A 24,753-nucleotide genomic window follows, 5' to 3' on the forward strand; every position below is an offset into this window, starting at 1 on the left:
AAACAAACAAAAAAACCCAATAACATTTTCGATATATACTGTGATAAACAATTTATCATCAAAAGAAGTAAGTTCTGCTCTGAGGCCCAGTCCCACTGGTGTTGGCGCTTATTCCATAGTGTGAAGTGGATGAGAGTCTTTGACTCAACCTGGAAAGGACACCAGTTCGATGGATGATACTTCCCCAGAATGGAACCCAGGTGTATATATTGATAGCTCAGCTCCTTATCCCACTGATCGACCTGCTGTACAGTGGGGCCAAAAAGTATTTAGTCAGCCCCTGATTGTGCAAGTTCTCCTACTTAGATAGATGAGAGAGGTCCATAATTTTCAACATAGGTACACTTTTATTAGAGACAAAATGAGAAAAAAAAAATAAATAAAAAAATCACATTGTAGGATTTTTAAAGAATTTATTTGTAAATTATGGTGGAAAATAAGTATGGTCACCCCAAACAAGCAAGATTTCTGGCTCTCACATACCTGTAACTATTACTTTCAGAAGCTCTTCTGTCCTCCATGTGTTACCTGTATTAATGGCACCTGTTGGAACTCGTTATCTGTATAAAAGACACCTATCCACACCCTCAAACAGTCAGACTCCAAACTCAACCATGACCAAGACCAAAGAGCTGTCGAAGGACACCAGGAAGAAAATTGTAGATGTGCACCAGGCTTAGTAGAGTGAATCTACAATAGTCAAGCAGGTTGGTGTGAATAAATCAACTGTGGGAGCAATTGTAAGAAAATGGAAGACATACAAGACCACTGATAATCTCCCTTGATCTGGGGCTCCACGCAAGATCTCATCCCGTGTGGTCAAAATGATCATGAAAACGGTGAGCAAAAATCCCAGTACTACACAGAGGGACCTGATGAATGACCCGCAGAGCACTGGGACCAAAGTAACAAAGGCTACACACTATGCAGAGAGGGACTCAAATCCTGCAGTGCCAGGCGTGTCCCCCTGCTTAAGCCAGTACATGTCCAGGCCCATCTGAAGTTTGCCAGAGAGCATACGGATGATCCAGAAGTGGATTGGGAGAATATCATGTGGTTAGATGAAACCAAAATAGAACTTTTAGTAAAAACTCAACTCGTCGTGTTTGGAGGAAGAAGAATGCGGAGTTGCATTCCAAGAACACCATATCTACTGTGAAGCATGGGGGTGGAAACATCATGCTTTGGGGCTGTTTTTCTGCAAAGGGGACAGGACAACTGATCCGTGTTAACGGAAGAATGACGGGGCCATGTATTGTGAGATTTTAAGCCAAAACCTCCTTCCACCAGTGAGAGCATTAAAGATGCAACGTGGCTGGGTCTTCCAGGATGATAATGATCCCAAAAACACAGCTCAGGCAACAAAGGAGTGGCTCCATAAAAAGCATTTCAAGGTCCTGGAGTGGCCAAGCCAGTCTCCAGACCTCAACCCCATAGACATTTGTGGAGGGAGTTGAAAGTCCATGTCACCCAGTGACAACCCCAAAACATTACTGCTCTAGAGGAGATCTGCATGGAGGAATGGGCCAAAATACCAAGTACAGTGTGTGCCAACCTGGTGAAGACTTACAGGAAATGTTTGACCTCTGTCACTGCCAACAAAGATTATGTTCCAAAGTATTGAGCTGAATTTTTGTTATTGACCAAATACCTATTTTCCACCATAATTTACAAGTAAAAATCCTACAATGTGATTTCCTGGATTTTTTGTTCTCATTTTGTCTCTCATAGTTGAAGTGTACCTATGTTGAAAATTACAGACCTCTCTCATCCTTCTAAGTAGGAGAACTTGCACAATCGGGGGCTGACTAAATACTTTTTGGCCCCACTGTACATCAATCAAAAGCAACAGCGTGGAGTGAGAAAATGAGTGCAGACAATGAGGAAACTGATAAAAAGGACAGGACTGGTCAGTTCACCTGTAATAAGTCTGATTAACACCATAACACCTTTTTATGAAAACTGTGCAGGAAAACAGTCCTGACCAAGAGTAGGAGTACCAGAAACGTACTAACACATAACATACTGTAAAGCATGACCTACATCTGCTACACCTCGAGAAACAACCACAAGCAGTCCATAATGAAGAGGTACTCAACAACAACACAGAGCTTTCTCTTATCATGCCCCTGTTGTGTGGAATGACCTCCCTGCATCAATAAAACAGTCAGATTCTGTAGAGATTTTCAAGTTCAGACTTAAGACACACTTATTCTCCCTTTTGTATGGCTAGCATACTGGCATAGTTTGTTACTATGCTGTCTACCCTTTTAAATTCATTTTATTAGGAAACGGAGCAGGCCGCAGCCTCAACTTTATCTAAAGTCTGGGTCTTTTAGTGAAGCTTAGGGGTAGTGGCTGGCGATCACCTTAGTATTTCTTCTGTGTTTCTTGTTGCTTAATGCTGACAAATTATACGGTATTTGTTGTCTTTCTAATGCATGATTCTGTTTTTTTCTCTGTTTGAGGTGCGGCTCCATGCAGAGATGGGAGCGGTGTCTTCTTCTGAAAGCCTACCGTCCTGTGCACCAGCATGGACTCCCAAAATTTCCTGTATATTCATAGTTAATTGTTTCGGTAGCATTAATTTCAATAATAAAATCATTTGTCAATTTGTCCTTTGTGAAAGGTTTCAACCTAGTATATCTTCTATTACTATTTATATCATATTATTTTATGAACCCTTTCCCCCCAGTCTTATTAAAAATACTAATAAAAGCTCAATAATCATCAGCAGCTTGAAATTAAACATTTTATGATCGTAATAAACTCTTCAGATAGACTGCCCAGTCCCAAAAAAACCTTACCCATTTCCACTGTCAGCATGTCTTTTACAGACGAGTCATTTGGTTTATACCTTGAAGTCAAACTGGGAGCATATTCAAAGTATACACTGCACATCAACGCAGATTTAATTTCTTTTTGCAATAATGTTAGGTTTTTTTAAAAAAAAAGACAATCAACATGATTAAGCAAGCCAACTAATTAACATCATGCAAATCACTTGTAGCATTAAAATCAAGAGTAGAATAAAATGAATGTACTGAGTAAAAGTTAACTTTACATTAACATTTAGGATGTTGGTGTGCATTCTGTGAGATATCATCTCTCTAATTGACAGTGGCTACATAAGACCTGATCTAGACAGGACAGTGACCACAGGGTTACACTAGGACATTAGCAAAGCTTCGTAGAGGAATTAGCTCATTAATGTAATGGTAACAAGATGGAATCAGCCTCCCTGGGGAGAGATATGGCAGAAGCATCTCCGCAGCTGCCGTTTATTGTAAATCACTCTGCTTATCTGCTAAGGGGAGGTGATCAATACACCAGCATCACTGTAAACAGATAATGTAGCGTACTCTGGGGCTTGTGTCTGCATAGCAGCCCATGGAACAGACATCTAGATGACTGATAGTAAAAAGGAGACTGACTTCGTCCTTTTGTTGCATCTCATCACCAGTTCCTGATTACACTGACCCCAAATAAGGTCCATCACAAGATTAAACCTTCACTTGTCTACAACAGAAAAAGGAAGCCAGAACTGCTGTTTGGGGGACAAAGGTGAACACTCAATGGTACAGTGGATTAAAAATGTTGCAAAGTTTTAACTGACTGGAGAACCAGATTCAAGCTACACTGCAATGCATACTGAATCCATGAATAGTGTTTGGTTGTTCAAGGGATAATTTCTGGTTTTGTTCAGTGTTGTTCAAGTGGCAAACCTGTCAATGGTCCAACAGGATATAGCAACACAGAATAATAAACATGACTAGCCTAAAACTAAACTATAGACCAGTGGTCTCCAAACTATTCCAGAAAGGGCTGAGAGGGTGCAGGTTTTCTTTGCAGCCACTGACTTCAGCAGGTGATTTCACTGATTAACATCCCTTTGAACAGGTGGGATGAGTTCATCAGTGAAATCACCTGCTGAAGTCAGTGGGTGCAAAGAAAACCTGCACCCTCTCGGCCCTTTCTGGAATAGTTTGGACACCACTGCTATAGACCATCATTCCAAAGAAACTACCAAGCTTAAGCCCCTTTCACACCGGGCCTGCTTTGAGTTGCTTCATGTGGCGTCATGACGACGCAGGAATGTCTGCATCAGGTGCGCGCACAGAGGGGGCAGAGAGGAGGTGAGAATGCAGAGGAGGATCTGCAGGCAGTTTGGCTGCAGCCAGACTGTCCACTCTGATTTCTCTTCTAGTTTATATTTGTTCTTATGCAGGGCTGCGCTCTGATTTCTGTTATAGGTGATCTTTCTTCCTTGGACTGTGAGCTGCATGCGTGAGATCAAACCGTCTGTGTGTAAATCTGGAGATATATGGAGTTATACTTGATGTGGACATGTCCTGTCTCTGGCAATCAGTCTGTGAGCAGGACTTTTATGGACTTTATTTAAACACAGTTGTGAGAGAATTTAAGAGCGAGTAACTGCAGCTGCAGCCAGGCTGCAATCAGCATTTTTTTTTCTGTGCTCTGAGTGTCTAGTTTCACTGCATTGTGTACACGGTATAAAAACAATGCTGCGTGATTTATACTTCAGGAACAATGGAACACAGTAGGAATCATAAATTGGCACTGGGTAACATTGTATTGTGAGGGTGTGGCTTCCAGTCACATTGAGTACCGTTGCTTTGCCCTGACTTGCGTTGAAACCACTTCGTTTCTGTGTCCTGTGCTCGACGCAGAAAAAATTAAAGATGTTTAATTTTTGGTGTCCGATTCGCTTTGTCCTGTGTGTCCGTCATGGTGTTCTGGCATTGAGCTACATTGTCTCAGCACTAGGTTGCATCCACGTGGCGTCGTCATGACACCGCACGACGCAACTCAAAGTGGGCCCAGTGTGAAAGGGGCTTTAGACATTAGGCCTCAAAAATACTGGGTTTGTGTATTTGTTATTATTTGTCGTGTGAAAGGTTTAGTTGTAAAAGAGGTGCTAATTTGAGATCATTCCTTTAGCATTCGTAGGGTGAAACACATCCCACATTATCACATTATGTCTCTCTATACGTATATATATATACGTATATATATATATATATATATATATATCACATTATATCTTTAAAGCCAAGCAGACATGGTGCAGATTTAAGCATCAAGCACAGATGAGCAAACAAACCCAGCAAAAACACTGCACACAGAAGACAGACTCTTGATTTTACAGCAGCTATCACTTAAGCAGTCTGCTTGAAATTCCCTCAGATTACAATAATTGAAGAACAGAGGCTACAAGGAGAAGAAGAAGAAAAAAAAAATCAATATTGATGTGATGCCCTTTAAAAGCTAAATAAATATAAGAAGCATTTGGCCATTAGTGGAGATTCAGAGACCAGCAAATGCTAATGAATAGCAGAGCAAGGCCATTCAAGTCCATTACAGAGTCCCACTAGTGTGTACAGCTGGCTCTCTGAGGTTATCTCCTGGCAAGCAGTTCAAACATCAGACCCACAACTCAGAAATACTCAGTTTTGTAAATAACAGCTAAGACAAAATGCGTTGTCTGTGTTGGTGGATTGACGGACACAAATCAATTAACAAGGTGGAAATGTTCATCAAGTGTAGCACTGCCACTCAAGAATATATTTAAAGAACATTATTGAGATGCAGCCACAATAAACAATGACAAAGTAAGCATGCTGAGATTTTTTTTAAACACTATAAAGTTGATAAACAATGAAATAAAAAACAATTAGGAAGAAAAGCAGTGTTAGCGATGTCAGTGAAGGGAGACCTATCAAAGCAAAGTCATCAGGAAGACAGAATGGTATCGATGTTTGAAGCTTTGGAACTATAGAGAACACATTATAAGCAAAAAGGGAGAAGCTGAAGTAAATTACTTTTATTTGACAGTTGAATAATTGCAAAAAAACAACACAAAACAGTAAACAGCTTAACCTTTAGAGAAAAACTGATCCTCAGAGTATGTGCATTATTATGTCATTGTTACAGCAGTATATAGTAACTGCTCAGAAAACAATATTATATAGTTATAAAGTAAAGCAGTTATAAAAATAACTCAGCTCAGATTGCAATTAAGAGTTTGCAAGTAATCAACCACAGACTGTCATAGAAGTGTCGGGAAGTTGCATTTCTTTCTGCCGATACGATGCATATCACAATACTTGTGTGGCTGATTTGATACACATCGTGATTCCTAAGAAATGCGATCGACCAGTAGTGCAATTTGATATTAAAGCATATCATGATTTTTGTTTGCATCTTGTAACACTTGTTACAATAGTAGTAATAATAATAATACATGTATTTATATAGCACTTTAAACAGAAAGATTTACAAAATGTTTAACATAATTAAGTCCCTTCTCCCTCATTTTACTCGAGGTCGCCACAGCAGATCCGTGGTGGATCTGCATAATTTTTTAATCACGAGATACTCTTCCTGACGCAACTCCACATTACATGAAGAATGGGTAGGGGTGGCCTTGAACCGTGAACCTTCCACACTGGAAACAAGCACACTTATCCGCTTGGAAACCAACCCTCAAAGTCTTCAACATAATAGAACATGATAAAAAACAGTTCATCTAAAAAAGTTTTAAGATTTGCCTTAAACGATTCAGCTGTACGAGACTTTCTAATGTAAACAGGCAAACTGTTCCACAGAGTCAGACCTCAGTAATCAAAGGCTTCAAAACCTGCTGACTTCTTTTCAAGCCTGGGAACACAGGGCAAATGTATATCCTGTGAATGCGGATCACAAGAAGACACATAAGGTTTAACAAGTTAAGCAAGATAGGAAGGTGCAATACCATTTAGTGCCTTGTAAGCCAGCAGCAAAAACTTAAAATCAACTCTTAAAAGTACAGGAAGCCAGTGAAGGGAAGCCAAAACAGGTGTATTGTGATCAAATCTCTTGGATTTAGTCACGACTTTAGCAGCAGTATTCTGAACCATCTGCAGAATTCTGATATTCTTGTGTGTGATGCTGTATTGTTATAATAAACACATTGCTGTCAGCCCAACAAGCATGAGCTTAAGGCCCGATCACGCAGCACTTAACGAAGGGCAACAAAGCCCAAACGAAACAAGAAATCTGGACTTTCGTTTGACCGTCGCCCAGCTTCGTTCCTGCAGCTGGCGCTTCGTTCCTGCAGGTGGCACTTCGTCAGGATTTCTAATCTGTTGAAAAAATTTGAACGAATGCTGCAGAAAACCTCAATTTGCCCGTATTTCATTTTGCTGTAGTTCTTGACTGTTTCTTATTGTTTGCTTAGTTTTTGTAATGTTAGCATTTAATTTGACTTCGTTTGACCAGCTGAATGTTGTCATACAGTGCAGAAGCCGGTTTACGAGTGCTGCTGCTGCCGCTGCGTTCATGTACTGTCGGAAACTACAGGGCAAACTCAACCGGTTTGCTTGGATTTTTTTTTTTTTTTTTGCAGCTTCTCCAGGACTCAGGTGTTACAGAGCTCTGTCCTAGCGGCGAGTCCTGGAACGGACAGCAGGATGCAGACACACACTGCTCCAGCAGTGGCTTCGGGTGCATTTTGTTTAAAGCGTAGACATCAGTGTTAGCTTTGGTTTCGTTTTATTCCTCTTTCGTTTCTTTTACGCTCTTGATTCGCAGGCTATTTGGTGATGGGAAAAGTCAAAAGCTCATTCATCCACCTTTTCTCAACGACTTTTTTACTTTTCCCCCCTTCATTCAGGAATCGTCGTATGCCGTGTGACCAGGCCATTAGCAATGAACGTACCTGTCCAGAAATACTGAAATAATTCTCAGTTCTCTCAACAAAATACTGTGATCAACTGTATCAAAAGCTGCACTCAAATCAAGCAACAGCAAAGTAGAATCCACATCTATAACCACAAATTATGCCTTGTCCACAAGGAAATGGAACTTTCCATCTATGATCTTTTTCTTTGTCATTTTCAAAAAGTGCTCCGTAAAGATGGCATAGTTTCAAGAAATATCTGCGTATATACCAAACCACCAAAAACACTGCAGGCCTGCAGTGATATTATAAAATTATGCCAGGCCTGTATGTGGCACTATAATGCTCCCATAAAAAACATGGAGCGTGTACATAAACCTTGATGGCGAACATGAATGCTAAAGCAAGAGTAAAAGATGAGATGGTGTGGACTGAGGATGAAGTGGAACTTCTGCTTTGAGTCACACTGGATTATAAATCTGCTAAACTACAAGACATGACTGAGGACCAGAAGAATTTGCTATAGTAGCCCCAATAATTTCAGTAGCTTCTGTAGCATGAACACAAGTCTAGTCTGTCGTTGTTATGTGACTTATTGTGGCAGGGAGTTAAGGCTGAGGTTAGAAAGGTGTGGCTATGACATGACTGTTTCACAAAAATTGCATATTGGATGTAGATACAAAAACAAAAAGATGGTGTTTTGAAGTTTTCTCACTCTGGAACCTGGTTTCAAAAAGTAGCATTTTTGGGCTCTGAAAATGCTGGTTCTGCGTGGATGAAACGCTGACATGATGCAAACTTTAGCAGAAAGCCTGGACTCATTTAACACCCTAATAAGTGCAGTATCCATGGAATTGAGACTGTTCTTTGAAGTAAACTGCTGGGTGCCAATGTATGTTTCATAAAACCAGACTTGGCTGCATACAAAGTGGTGTGAATGGTATCAATGTCTGCCATGGCACATCAGGCAGACAAACTGTTCTTATTATCTTGGTTTTACTTTTTCAGTGTTCTGTGTAAAAATCATAGGGTGACCGAGCTCCTTAGAGATAGGGTGAGGAGCTCGGTCACTCGGGAGGAGCTCGGAGTCGAGCCGCTGCTCCTCCACATCGAAAGGAGCCAGCTGAGGTGGCTCGGACATCTTTTCCGGATGCCCCCTGGACGCCTCGCTGGAGAGGTGTTCCGGGCACGTCCCATTGGGAGGAGGCCCTGGGGAAGACCCAGGACACGCTGGAGGGACTACGTCTCTCGGCTGGCTTGGGAACGCCTCGAGGTTCCCCCGGAGGAGCTCGGGGAGGTGTGTGTGTGGATCGGGAGGTCTGGGCAGCTTTTGCTTGAGCTGCTGCCCCCGCGACCCGACTCCAGATAAAGCGGAAGAAAATGGATGGATGGATGGTGTAAAAATCAGAGGTCGTGTTAAGCCACACTACAGTGTCTGCCTACAGCACGCCAAGGCAACCACGCCTACAGCACGGCTGACATGAACAGTCGGCGCCATCTGAGTAGTTTCACTTAAAAGTAAAGGCTCAACCATAACCTTAACTTCTGCACTCTCTGGCTGTTAGTCAAACTACATATTCATCAGCGGTCACTTTGATCCGCAGGGAAATTTTTTACAGTCTGCCATCATTTTTCCCCCCTTGTCTGTCTGAAACAGTGATTACATAATACTTAAATTAGGTCTACATTTTGCCCTCTGCTAAATGAAAGCAGTAATACATTATTGTCATGTTGTCCATCACTAAATGAATTTGAATGGTATTGATTCTGGACTTGAAATGGCGAATGTCAAAATATAGAATTAATATAATATTCTGTGTACGAATTCCCCCCCGCCACCCATACTGTATATACACAACACTATATGTTGAAACTGCTCAGAAAACAATATTATATAGTTATAAAGTAAAGCAGTTATAAAAATAACTCAGCTCAGATTGCAATTAAGAGTTTGCAAGTAATCAACCACAGACTGTCATAGAAGTGTCGGGAAGTTGCATTTCTTTCTGCCGATACGATGCATATCACAATACTTGTGTGGCTGATTTGATACACATCGTGATTCCTAAGAAATGCGATCGACCAGTAGTGCAATTTGATATTAAAGCATATCATGATTTTTGTTTGCATCTTGTAACACTTGTTACAATAGTAGTAATAATAATAATACATGTATTTATATAGCACTTTAAACAGAAAGATTTACAAAATGTTTAACATAATTAAGTCCCTTCTCCCTCATTTTACTCGAGGTCGCCACAGCAGATCCGTGGTGGATCTGCATAATTTTTTAATCACGAGATACTCTTCCTGACACAACTCCACATTACATGAAGAATGGGTAGGGGTGGCCTTGAACCGTGAACCTTCCACACTGGAAACAAGCACACTTATCCGCTTGGAAACCAACCCTCAAAGTCTTCAACATAATAGAACATGATAAAAAACAGTTCATCTAAAAAAGTTTTAAGATTTGCCTTAAACGATTCAGCTGTACGAGACTTTCTAATGTAAACAGGCAAACTGTTCCACAGAGTCAGACCTCAGTAATCAAAGGCTTCAAAACCTGCTGACTTCTTTTCAAGCCTGGGAACACAGGGCAAATGTATATCCTGTGAATGCGGATCACAAGAAGACACATAAGGTTTAACAAGTTAAGCAAGATAGGAAGGTGCAATACCATTTAGTGCCTTGTAAGCCAGCAGCAAAAACTTAAAATCAACTCTTAAAAGTACAGGAAGCCAGTGAAGGGAAGCCAAAACAGGTGTATTGTGATCAAATCTCCTGGATTTAGTCACGACTTTAGCAGCAGTATTCTGAACCATCTGCAGACTTCTGATATTCTTGTGTGTGATGCTGTATTGTTATAATAAACACATTGCTGTCAGCCCAACAAGCATGAGCTTAAGGCCCGATCACGCAGCACTTAACGAAGGGCAACAAAGCCCAAACGAAACAAGAAATCTGGACTTTCGCTGACTTTCGTTTGATCGTCGCCCAGCTTCGTTCCTGCAGCTGGCGCTTCGTTCCTGCAGGTGAATGAAATGGCGAATGTCAAAATATAGAATTAATATAATATTCTGTGTACGAATTCCCCCCCGCCACCCATACTGTATATACACAACACTATATGTTGAAAGCCGTTTTAATATACAGCAGCCTGTTAGAGAAGTGGTGAAACAAAAATGTATCTGAAACGCAAAGCTGCCACTCTGCCTCACACTGTGATTTATTTATTATTTTTTTAATTAATGTGTGCCGTGTCGCCGGGTAAACGGTCCCCTAAAAATCGGTCCTCCTGATGATGCGATGATGACGCGGTTCACGGATTAACACCTCATTTCTGCTTCAAACTGTACTCCAGTCATCATCTGTCTCAGCGACAGATATCTGAAGCTTTTGTACAACAATCATTTCCACATGAATTCAGAGCGTCCCAGCTAAACGAGCTGCTAACTGATGCGTTCACTGCGTGTCGGTCATTTCAATGTGTCAACGGAATTTTGCCTAATTTCTGCTTAAAATGGCCTTGTTTCTGCTTAAAACTGACTTTAGAATGATTTAAGAAGTTTTATCTTTATCATCTGATGGTTACTAATCCCATTAATCCATTTGATTGCTTTGGGTGAAGAGACACCGTCTCAGACGTGCTGCTGTGGTCTGAAATGACACATGCGCAGATGCAAAAGGCAGACCGATTTTTAGGGGTGGACCGTTTGGTCTGCGACACCGGTGCAGCGCTGCACTGGAGGATCACTGCAACCAGAATAACAAAATGATTAAAAACATATCAGGGTTTCTGAAATCAAAAGCATTTTTTCCAATGGTCCAGACTGCATTAATATATGTTATGTAAACAACATAAGCATTCTTATGTAGGTTTAGCAAGGTCATCAAGGAGTCATCATCAGCCACATTTCACAGATTTAGGTCAGATGAATTTGCTGTCATTGCAGAAAATATCCAAAGCTCTGATAACACTGGAGCAAAACCTAAAGTCTGAAATCCAAAATGTCAGAGATATCCTTGCCAATGGCCTCAATAACACTTTGATGTAAGCTGTTCGTTTTGACAAAACAATCTGCTTGGTGTTTCAAAAGGCTTAGGAAAGGAAAAAATGTATTAAACCTCAACAGTCAGCTAAAGGCTTAGTATCCTATTTGCTAAATCATAGAACAATAACCCAGGGCCTGTTTATTAAGAATAATATATATAGTTTGTGTGTGTGTGTGTATATATATACCCTCCCCCCAACTCCAAAAAAAAAAAAAAAAACTGACAATGGTACTCACTTGAGAGGAATACGAGGAACTGTTGTAGGTGTGGACACAGCAGTGATGACCTGCAAAATTTGCTCCAGAGCAGACAGGCCGCCGCCCACTTGGAAAGCCACTTGGTCTGCATTGTTCTGATGAGACAAGGGCATACAAGAGAAAAGACTGAGACAGACTGATATATAGTCAGGGGAAAGCAAGCCAAAGGCTGAACAGAGGATTACATAGTTCACATCAGAAAGGAAACCCGTCTTTCTCCTACAGAGGTGAGGGACTGAAATCTGAAACAAAGTGATCCCTGAAGTATTCCTGTTTAATCTCAAAAATGCACAACCTGACTCCACCCTACAATGTCAAGTTTCAGTGAAAGGCAAATACTCTTCAAGCTCCAGTTAACACCAGGGTGGTCTTCACTGGTGACCAGGGAAATTGATAAAAAAAACCCACTTTGCCAGACAAAGAATAGGGAATTTACTGAACTTTAAGATGAAGACATTCTAAAAGTCTAGTACACAAAAACACATTAGATTCATCTGCAGAGTCAAGGATGCTACTACTTGTGTTACTTCACCTGTTGTGTCGACACATACCGGGATAAAAAGACCAACTTAATCCTACCCAGAGACTTCCTTTTAACCATTAATGCCGTCCAGTGTATTACACTTGCAAGGAATGATTCTCATGTTTCTAAGTATCACTATTCAGAATAAACACCTAAACTCAAATGTTTAGTGTCCAACAGCAACTATACAAATTCTATTTAAGATTATTGCAACAAAAAAAAAAAAAAGTACACAACAATAAATATCACTGCAAGATCAAAAGCAACATTTAACTGAACATTCACTCTCCAAGTCTCAGTATAGTATAGGACAATATCAAGGGTTACATCTTAACAGCTTTGTTTGAAATCTGAAGCAAATGAGAACTGCATACATAACTTGTTGCAAATACCCATTTTTAAATGTCACAACTAAGAGAAAGTACAGGGGTCACTGTACTTTTCACACAAATTTTCACTAATAATGTGCTGACTGAAGTAGTGAAAAAACTTCCAGTCCATTAGTCAATCAGCAGAAAAGTAACTGTCAACTCTTTAAATAACAGATTAATATTTCTTTATTTAAGGCACTTGGCCCACATAAAATGGTAAAAGAATAAAAAAATATTAGCATGAGCTTTTGACAAGAGCAGAAGTTAGCTTTGAGTTAGTGGAAATTAGTGTGCATGCTGATGTCTGTAAAATGTCTTGTGAATGACTCCAGAGGTGTTATCAGGTTCCAAAAACAGCATTTTCAGTTTTAGAAGTGTTCATTTCTTGTTAGCTTTTACATAATATGTGACAAAGAGGTTCTATTTACACACAAATAAAATGGAGTTTTGCAGCTAGCTAGACCAGCCTGTGACGTCAGCATACTAATGTCCGCAAAATGTCTTGTTAAGTTCAGAGGTGTTATCAGGTTCCAAAAACAGCGTTTTCAGTTTTAGAAATATTTATTTCTTTTTATTTATTTTACATAATATATGAGAAAGATGTAAAACACATAAAACAAAGTGGTTTTGAGGACAGCAGCCTCTCACATTAATGCATCTCTATTCTGATTGGCTGTCACCCCCACCACTCAAAAATCAAAACAGATTGAAACAGAATGTGACTTTTTAACATTTTAAAATACCTCTTAAAATAGGTCAAGGTTAGCCATCTTTGAACCTGTACAAGGTCTGTGTCCCAAGAATGTTCTCTGTTAATTTGAAGACTCTGGCAGTAATAGGACTGGACTTATCCTGAGCACAGACAGATGGAGGGACGCAAAGCCTTTGCAATACCCGATGGCCATATTTGATGGCCTTGGGTAATGACAGCTACATATATACAGACACACTAAACATATGATTTAAATACATTTCTAAAATAGGCGTTTCTATAATAGATTAAAAAGATAAGATAAATAGATAGATACTTTAATTAGCCAAAAGGAAATTTAAACACTCCGTAGCTCAAGACACATACTTATACAGTGCATTCAACACACACAAGGACAAGGAAAAAGCACAAACACCAATAGAATGGACATTCATGGTGAGGATACATTCCACCTTCAGTCACTGTAAGTGCACCAGTAGGGGAGCAGTGCAAAGGGTGGGCCAATGTGTCCGTACTGAAAGTCTACAGGAATCTTAAAAACACAATAAGCATTTTCAATGCATAAAAATTTCTGATAAATAAATATAAAATAGTTGGGAACTCAAACCCAGTAATCCATATTTTCCTGCCCCTTCAGGGAAAAGTTAAAAAGCTGAATGGCCCGGGGGAACAAAGATTTCCTCAGCCTGTCTGTTGAGCATGACAGAGAAAGCAGTCTACCACTGAACAGGATTCTCTGCCTGTTTAGTGTGCTGTGTAGGGGGTGGTGCTTTTGTCCATGATTGACAGATGTTTGCTGAGGGTCCTTTTCTCAGCTACCGATGCTAAGGACTCCAGCTCAGTGCCAACCACAGAGCCAGCTTTTCTCACCAGTCTGTCAATACGTCCAGTGTCCCTCTTCTTGTGTCCAGTGTCCCTCTAGTAAGTCATATTTATTAATGTCAAATAATGTCATGGTACCAGATTCTCTAGATTTTTGTTCCTCTATTTATATTTCTGTAACTATTACTATGTTAAATATCTTTTAGAATGTCAGTGGAGGAAAAAACAAACAAACATAACACTTAGGAAAAATTTGATACTATATTTTCCTGTTTTCAGATGCAGAACACATTTTTCCTTCTTTCAACAGTCAACAGAAAATTCAGTTAAGATTTTCCAAATATTTCTACTACATTAAAAAATCAAATTAAACATTTACATAAAAAAAAAAACTAATCAATCCATCCATCCATCCATCCATCCATCCACTCTCTATACCCGCTTACCCCAATTAAGGGTCACGGTGGCACTGGAGCTTATCCCAGCAGTCTTGGGGCATGAGGCAGGATACACCCTGGACAGGACACCAGTCTGTCGCAGGGCCACATAGAGACAGACAAAAACATTCACACCTGCACGCACACCTACGGCCAAATTTAAAGTTTCCAATTCACCTGGGAGGAAGCTGGAGCTGTGAGGCATCAGTGCTTACCATGAAGCCACCATGATGTCCCAAAAGAAACTAATCAATTATCAAAATACAAACCAAATTTTCAAACATCAAATAATAATAATAAAAAAAATTGCTGTTCAGGTTTCAGGTATGTGATGAAAAAGATTTACTAGTGATAGGCCTGTTAAGACAAGAAAATTTGTTGAGCTATCTATTGGCTCAGAAAATATCACAATAAACAATATATTATCGTCATCGTTGTTTTAAGACCATTATATGCCACTAATTTAATGATAATATAAGAATGAAAGTGCATCCTTTTAAAGAACAATGAATTTTTCATTCTTAAAAATATTCAACACTGGAGTTGATATGCGAAAAAATAAACTGATAAAATGTCCTAAATCAGTGATTCTTATTTTAACAGAGTGGTACGGGCGAATGGCCCCCCAGTGTCTCAACTAATGGCCTGTTTTCTCCATATCATGGGCCCTTCTCAGACATCAACGGGCCTATGCAAAGTGGAACACATTTTTACAAAATGCTTAATTATATTCTTCTTTACGCACTTCACATACAATACAATGCTACAATACAAGAACTGGGCGAGAATTTTTTTTTTAATCAGTCTACTGCATAAAATTTATGAACACATGTTGCTGGTTCAGTTGGGTCCTGACCTCTTGTGATGATAGGAGAGAAGAGTTAGAGTAATTGGCAGAGGGTCAGACACTGGTGCTACAGTGTTGTGTAAATCAACAAGTACAAAGCCAAGAGTGAGTACTGTTATCAGGCATGTTTATCCCTTGGTCAGAAGGGAGGAAAGGGGCTGGAAGGGAGCAGCTGAAGGTGAACCTTCTTCACACAACTGGAAAACGTGTGTACTGTGTTACACTGCGGGTCACTCCTCCACCTAATGAGGTTACAAGCTCCTTACTGCTGTGACAGCAGTAAAATCCAGCCACTTTACAACACTTTTGTTCCACACATGGGAAGCTGCCAACAAGCCTGAACACATTGAGATTGAGGTACATTACCAAATTTCAGATAAGCTCTTCATCTGCCTGCTGCTAAGGTAACTGCTCTGTGATTCCGGTGTTAGACACACTGAACAATTATTCAGGGTTTGGTTTGTTAAAAACATTACAACATACCAAAGAGATTGTCTCAAACACAGTGAGAAATATATCAAATGCAATCTCTAGAGCCTGAGCACTGTTTGCTAAAAGACTCCACTTCTGTAATTTACCAGCAGATTCCTTATCTAATAAATTAGGTTTCAGTCATTTTGCAAGGCTTAACCCCTCTCTTAACCTTCCCATCAACACACTACCTAAAAGCTTCTAGGCTAAATGAGAAAAGGCACCTCTTTCACAGCAGCTTATCAAACAGTATTAACAGGGTAACCGGGACCTGCCCAGTCCTGGCTGTCTCCTGTGAAAACCAGACAAGAGCTGCTTGGCTAGTCAGTGTCTTTTCTGCTCTGCTGACAGCTTTATCTGTTGTGATGATAGAACAATACAAGAAGAGGATAAAGTTCAAACTATCTGAAATACGATCCTTAGGTAGGCTACACATGCAACGGGGCTCAGAAAACAAAAAGACACCAAAGTAGTACTGTGAAAATACACATTTCACAAAAAAACGATAACTATAAAGAATTGTTGTGCTTAATAGTAGCTCTGCAATCGTCCAGTGCTGAGCTATGTATTATACAAAGCAGCTATCAACGCAAGTGGAACAAAGCATCTGGTGATTACACATCTTTTTCAGAATCTTTGTCATGAAAGAGAAACAAAAAAAAAAATCCTGTTTGTATTTAATTACAATAATGGCGTACATACACAGATGGCTTCATTTGCACACAAATATAGCAGGATGAAAACAATGACTAAGAGGCCAGTGAAGATTGGACTGCAGTAAAGACATCAATTTTTAGAATACGTTTGTCACCTTACATAGAGAAAGACAAAAACCCTGGTGTCACTTTAATGTATGTAGTCTATACTAGCTAAAAGACTAGAAGCAAGTGCTAAAGACTGCATCCATCCTGTTCTCAAAACAAGCTGCCAGGTATGCTACCCTAGAGTGATCCTGAAAAACAAACCAACATTTTCAAGGTGCTTTTCATTTTTTTGGGTTTCTTTAGGGGTAAAAATAAATTGGGTGAAATTTCATGAGATTTGAAAACAATAACCACTGCCACCCGGCCCCTGTTTTTTGATATGTGCAAGTGAAATTTTGAGTTATGGAATGGATACATTAGTTCATTAGTGGAAGATTTTGTTACATCTGCCTCAGGTCGCATTTCTGAGGCATTCAATGTCAACATGGACTTCCTCATCAAGGACCCTTCAGAGGGGGAGGATGACTCATCATTCCAGTCATCACAGCAGGTCCTGAATAACATTGCTGCTGTCAATGATTTTGCTGAGCGAGGAGTTGTACTTATCCATGATTACAATCAGATCCTAATGAAGGATGAACAGCAGCGCCAATACCTGCTGCAAGTTGTTGAGTGGCATCGATGTCAGTTCCCGGAGGTGAAGAAAATCTGAACCAAACACCATTTCCCATGACTGTTTGTTTTCATCAAATAGGTGGACAGTGACATGTAATACTTTATTATCTATCCTGTATGGTCAGTTAAAGGAGAAAGGATTGCTGTTTCAATTTGTATTTCATTTGTGAACAGGGACATTACTATTGCTGGTTTGTGCTAATATGGTCAACCACTGCAATTTCCACCCCGCATGCAGCAGTGCTTAGAATAGTTGTATATGAATAAAATTTTGCGCAAAACATCATGACTAACAATTTTGTCAGGAAGCACCTTAAGAAAGTCACATTTTTTATTTTGGCATATTGTAGAGGACCACCCTAATGCTACCCACATAGGGTAGCATTAGGGCTATCGAGGTATGCAGGGAGTAAAGGTTAGGATTGTGATTCCCCCACAACCCCCATTGTTATTGTGTAAATTTTAACATTTTGATATGATAAGCAGATTAAAAACATTCTTGAACTGCCCTCAAATCCATGTGATCACTATGACCTCCACTCTTAGAGAGTGGTTCCAGTCACCAGTTTCCCCATGAACTATTTTGCATATGGTGACAGCACAATTTATTCCATCTAAGTTAAAGTTGGACATTGCCCATGGGGATCCATGGGCTCTAGCTTGGGTAGTGTTTATAAAATAGGTAGCTGACATTTTTCAAGGGTGGTAATAAATTAGGCAAAGTTTCTATAATGATTTGGAATGGTGTGCGAGTCCAGAATGCAATTATCAACGTCTGTGGTTCACTGTTGTTAGCTAATATCCATAGTTTCTCCAAAATTATTCGTCCTATCAACGTTTGATTTTGGCGGTGTAGTGGAGCAGATACGTGAATATTTACTGAGGGATCCTTCAAATGGTGATGCAAGCACCAAATTTGGCACACATACTCCTTAGACATTACTCTTTAAAAAAAAAATGCCGGGTACCCATGTGAACTTTCAATAGGTGGCCATGAAGGGGTCAATTGAAGTATTACACAGGTGTCAAAATTTAAAAATGCTCCAATCATATTGAAAGGTATTCCATATTATTTGTCTGATCATCAAGATTCCAAAAAGGTATAGTTTGAACTATCTGTGAATGAATGTTCCGGAGTTATGGGGTAAAAACAGCAAGAACAGTGACAAAGGTCAATTTCAATTTGTACAGGGGTCAAAAGTTAAAGTTGCTACAATTTTGGTAAAAAGTGATGCAAATTATTAGTTGGGTGAATACAGTTTTAAAAAGGAATAGTTTGCATCACATATCATGCTTAGTTATCATGTTACAGGGTAGCATGTCATATGTCATAGAATCCATTGGATGCTGATATTGTTTAACCTTTACTTTGCAAACCAAGCACACAACACAGTCAAAACTATTCCATTTATTAATCCTATTAGCTCAACCAGTAATTTGCACCACTTTTTACCAAAATTGGAGCAACTTTAACTTTTGACCCTCGTACAAACTGAAATTGACCTTTGTCAGTGTTCTTGCTGTTTTTACCCCATAACTCCAGACCATTCATTCACAGATAGTCCAAACTATACCTTTTTGGAATCTTTATGATCAGACAAATAATATGTAATAGCTTTCAATATGATTGGAGCATTTTTAAATTTTGACCCCTGTGAAATACTTCAACTGACCCCTTCTTGGCCGCCTATTGAAAGTTCACTTGGGTACCTGGCATTTTTAAAAGAGTAATGTCTAAGGAGTATGTGTGCCAAATTTGGTGCTTGCATCACCATTTGAAGCACTTTTTTTCAGTTATCCGCTGCACTAGTGTTCATCCTTGACCCAACATACATAAGCATACCAAACAGCAAATGTCAGCTCTCCCCAGTTTGTCCATGATCAAAGTCGTACACAGAGGCCACTTGGCTTTTAATATATAGAAGTATACATTATTGTATGCATTCAAAAGCACAACGTACAATAAAAATACAATGAAATGCATTTTTATTGCTTTCAACAAATGCACTCTCTCAGCCCATAAAATCTATAATGAATAGTACAGCAAATAATACAATCCATAAAACCTACATAAGCCAAGCAAAATAAATAAATAAATAAATAAAAATAGACCACCACATTAATAAATCATTCATAAAATAGTCCATAGCAACAACATTCGCTTAAGTGCCACTGTTCAAAAGTCTAACCACCTGAAGGTAAAAATTCTCTCTGGGGCAGGAGGTCCAGGTTCTGATGTTCATTAAGCGCTTAACATCAACTGGACATCCACTGGCAGGCTACGATCATGCACAAGACAAAACACACCTACACCACAAGTAAAGTTCTCTGTCTGATGTCTGCTCAAAATTTTGAGCATGTGCAGAACTTTCCGACAGACTCGCCAGACATCAGCTAGCATGGAACACATTTAACAAATGAGAAAACGATGCACACAGGACAAAAATGGACACAAACAGGTTAGTTATTTGTCATTTATTTCTTATTTGTGATGAAATCAAACATTTGATTGAAATGGGCGCTCTGAGCAAGGACTTCCCCCTCTTTAGGCAGAATTTTGCACAGAATGCTCAGGGTATTCAGATGCACAAGTATGGCAATAAAGCAAAGAAGAGCACAGCTTCTGTTGTCCTGTGTCACCAACAGATGGGAAACAACTGGGAGAGTTCATTAGGACCACCTAGAACCTCGAACTGAACCAATTCAGGATTTCACTCCCTTATAAGTAAAACCTTATGCAGACTGATATTAATGTAATAGATCATTTCATGTTCATGTGTAATGTATAATCATGTAATCTAAAAGAAAGCCTGCAAGTGGATTACAAAGCTCTGTGGGCCTAGTCGACTGTAAACCACAACAAAGCTGCTGGAGTAAACATTTAGATGCTTAGCATAAACGTATGTGTTTACATGACATAATGGTGTATGGTTTAGTACAGAGTGTGAGTGCTGTGTGAACATGAAAACAAGTAGAGACTGTTTGTTCTATAAAATAAAAAATTAATCAAAGGGCAGTGTGGCGCAAAATTAAACCTGCCACAGAAACCACAGACAGCCCTGATTTCAAACTACAGCAGGCATTTGGAACTGTTTCACCAACTGCTGAGCTTGTGGTAAGGAAACAAATATCATGCTATCAAAGGGAAAAAATAAATTGTGATTGCTAATGATTTCAATTTTTCACTTGCCAAACTGATTATTCAATAGTCAAATGTGAGCGACTGAATTTTAAATTGCATTTAAGTGGTGTTTGTGAATTCAAAATCCAGAATGTGATTATGATTTAAACCTTACCTTATAGAATGCAACTGGGATTTGTACCGAGTGTGACTGAGATCTTAAGCCCCGTTCACACGGCAATAATGAAGGACACCGATGCCAAAACGAAACAAGAAATCTGGACTTACACTGACTTTCTGAGACATCATTAACCATCATCCAGCTTCGTTTCTGTAGCTGTCGCTTCGTCAGAATTTTCAAACTGTTGAAAAATGTGAACGAATCCTGAAGACAATCTCAATTCATCCGTATTCCATTATGCTTTGTCTTGATGGTTCATCGTTTGCATAGTTCCCGTACCGGCAGCATTCTGTTTGACTGTCGTCCAACTTCGTCCAACCTCCCAAGTTCAACATCTTATACGAATGCTGACAATATCTGAACGGATCAATAACTAAAGATCCGACGAGCTGAATGTGACTCGTCTATGCGTGGGACGAAAACCAACGTTTTCATACAGAAACAAGAGCAAGGACGTTTAATCAACTACTTTAACTATTTACGCACATTCCAGCCATCTCTGGCTGCAACGTGTATGTGTGCACACACGTTGTTGTAGTGAAGACAAAGCTGTTGTCAAGACAACTAGCTCTCGCAGTTGCAAAGTGTCAAGTTCGTTGTTCGCTTCATTAGTTTCAGTTCTGTTTCGGCCTTTTATGCTCTCTGCACTCGCAGGGTTTTCGGTAATGGGAGAAGTCCAGCCTCATTCGTCCACTTTTTCTCAACGATTTGTGGCTTTGTGACTTTTTGCCTTTGTTCGGGCCTTTAAAGACATGCTTTCATACAAATAAATAAACAAATAAATAACTGTGAGGCGCAACACGTTTGAAAACATCCATTAATGTTCAAAATCAAATACTTTCCACGGTACAAACAAGTACTGTTTGTGTGAAACATCTGTAATATCAGCTTGTAGTACATTATATGGTAGGTTATATGGTAGGTTATAGGTTTTTAAAACCAACTGAATGAGCTACTCCATCTCAACTATCATTATTTGAAGAGGCAGAACAACAATTTTTCTCAAAGATGTCAAGACTATATAAATGTTAAGAAAACACTGGTATGCTGCAATAATTTTAGCTGTCTTTGACAATGTTCTGACGTTGCTGATCAAGCCTGTATCTGTCAGTCTCCTGGAGGCGACAGCAAGAAATGCTGTCTGTCCGGCCATTCAGCCTTTCCCCTGCCCCCATGTCTCTAGATACAAGTCCTTCCAACCCCATTGGTTGGCCCAACCAGACTGACAGCTGGCAATTGTAAATACAGTCTAGTTCTCAGAGAACCATGTTCCTGACAGATCCTGCCATATGTACACTGTCCTTCTCCACGCAGCCTTAAATTTAAAATAGTAATAAACAGGCAAAATATCAACATGAATTATATCAAAGGGGCAGGTTTGTGTAACAAGAGAGGAAAAAAAGAAATTTAGAAAATTCTGTTATCCACCCAAAAGTAAAAAATCAAATTTGACACAAAATAAACCATTAGGGGCCACAGAGGGAGAACTACTACGAGGTCAGCCATGAGATGTAGAGCAGAGAGCAGGGGGAGGGTGTGGGGGTTTGAGTATAACCGCAGCAGCATTGTAGAAAGGAATATAGGTTGTTGTCAAAGGAATTAGCAGAGAAAGTGGAGACTTAATCAGATATGAAGGGGAAAAACAAATCTCTAGGTGAGTCAATGACATGAGAGATGCTTGTTAGGTCAAATAATCTAAACGGTCCTGACTTGAGGGCCAGACAGCAATGCTGACTGAGACTCTGTTTATTTGACTTTTTGCAAGGCTTACAGAATGAAGTGTTCTCCAGGCTGTGCCCGCGAACAATCTCACAGTTCCATGTACAACTTTGAGTGGATGTAACTGATTTAAAACAATCAGTCAATGCAATGTTAAAATGTGTTTTTAAAGTGAGGTAAAAGACAAAGTCAACCCATCCACACAGAGCCTTGATCTACATCGGTGACAGCAACACTGAATGGAGCACATCTCCCATGTCCCACTGACCTCTGACTTCCCACGGGGACCATGTCAAACTGAGGGGAGGGGCCCCCATGTAGCAACAGCTTGCGTGCTACTCACATCACACAGGTCTCCTCCTCTCTCCTTACAAGGTGGTTTGCCACCCAGCACAGCCACTTCTTTCTTTGCCTCTCTGGGGAAATTCAGTAATAGCCTCTCCAGCCATCCCCCTTGTCACTAATGGGATGCTGTACTCTCACTATCCTCACGCCCATAGGCGCACATAGCGGGCTGTTATGATGGCTTGAGCCATGATTTGGCATGAAATTTAAGTCTCATTACATGAAGTGGGCTGTATATTCTCCCCTCATCATAAACATGCAGGCATATCCTTTAATTCTTCTTGGTCTCAAATTGAAAAGCCTAGGCCAATTACATTTGGCACATTTCAAATCAACCCCAGTTGTATCACTATAAATTCATATTTTCAGATTTGACAGTTATGGGTGAAACATGGGCAGGGGTGGTGGCCAAGTGGTTAGTGCACTTGGTTTCCGTGTGACAGGTTCCTGGTTCAAACCCCAGCCCTGCGACATTTCTCCATGTAATGTGGAGTTGCGCCAGGAATGGCTTCCGGTGTAAAACTTGTGCCAAATCAATATGCAGATCCACCCTGGATCTGCTGTGGCGACCCTGAGTGAAAACAAGTGTGCAGCCGAAGGGACTTACTTTTATAGTTATGGGTGAAACCTATATTAGGGATGCACGTACTTATGAGATCAGTATCTGTTTTGCTGAGGACATAAACCAAATAATAATAATTATAATAATAATAAATAAAAAAATCTTCATTTGGATCCTCACAAAATTCTTTTTCTACAAGCTTTTATGTTTATACTGAAGCATTAACTCTTACAACAAAATCAAGGTTTAGTTCGAGCGTATCTGATTACCTGTGTTTTTAAATTAAACAATCTGACACTGATTTTTAATCTCGTAATTATTCTTTACTTGGTATCTGCAAATTTGTGTTGGAGCACGGGAATTACAAACAAAGGGCTTGGGTGCAAACCTATTCACAATAAATAAATAAAAAATGAATAATAATAATAATAATAATAGCACCATTTCATAATACCCAAAGATAAGAATCTTAAATCTGGAATTATTTCATGCTCTCCTTACGTTTAGTCTTTTGTTTTAGGACAATCATATATTCTTGAAAGTCTGTCAAATCAGGGGATAAGAACTGATTCTGCATTTCTCTGAACAAACTGTCTAAAGTCACATTCATATTATTATGGTAAAACATATTTTTCATGTATCGCCTCCATTGTGTGAAGCATAGCAACAGCCTTGTGCAGACGAAGCCATGGGAACTGTACAGCACCAAGTGAAAGCAGAGTCACTTTCAGCATATTTCTTATTCAATTTTCCCATTCCAGTGGATTGCAGACTTTTGTAGTTTAAAAGTGCATCACTTTGAGCAGATGCAACCAGGTAATCAGTGAAATCACCTGGTGGAGTGGGTGGTTGCAATGAAAACCTGCACCCTCTTGGCCCTTTCTGGAATCAGTTCGAGACCTCTGCTATAGAAACACTTAAGAGGGCAGCAATGTTTTTATTATCTTTTGTTTTAGATTGAATATTGTAACTTTCAAACAAATTAAAATTTCTATATCATGATATTAATAGATTTTTACAAGTGTGTTGTGCATGACCGAAAATTAAATGGGGCGGGGGAGACAAACAAATGAGCAAACAAAACTTTCAGACATCCCTTTGTACTTAACTGATGAACTAATGAGGCTGAACCTTTAACAATCAAATATGAATGAATCATTTTGGGACCTTCAGAAATGAGTTGGGAGAACAGTGAAAATATCCAACTCTAGTTACAGCTTTATTTTTACTTTCACAAAAGTACGATATCAACACATACCATCAATATAG

General features: G+C 39.6%; 1 protein-coding gene across 3 annotated transcripts in view; it reads right to left on the minus strand.

Annotated features, from left to right (window-relative positions):
* scaper (S-phase cyclin A-associated protein in the ER) overlaps nucleotides 1-24,753 on the minus strand; it is a 234,050-nt gene that overhangs the window by 74,567 nt on the left and 134,730 nt on the right. For all 3 annotated transcript variants that reach the window (XM_034176502.1, XM_034176504.1, XM_034176503.1), the window contains one exon: nucleotides 11,974-12,089. In XM_034176502.1, the coding sequence (XP_034032393.1) occupies nucleotides 11,974-12,089 (116 nt within the window). The remainder of the gene's footprint in view (nucleotides 1-11,973; nucleotides 12,090-24,753) is intronic.

The sequence above is a fragment of the Thalassophryne amazonica genome, chromosome 8 (assembly GCF_902500255.1).
Source record: "Thalassophryne amazonica chromosome 8, fThaAma1.1, whole genome shotgun sequence".
Lineage (NCBI taxonomy): Eukaryota > Metazoa > Chordata > Actinopteri > Batrachoidiformes > Batrachoididae > Thalassophryne > Thalassophryne amazonica.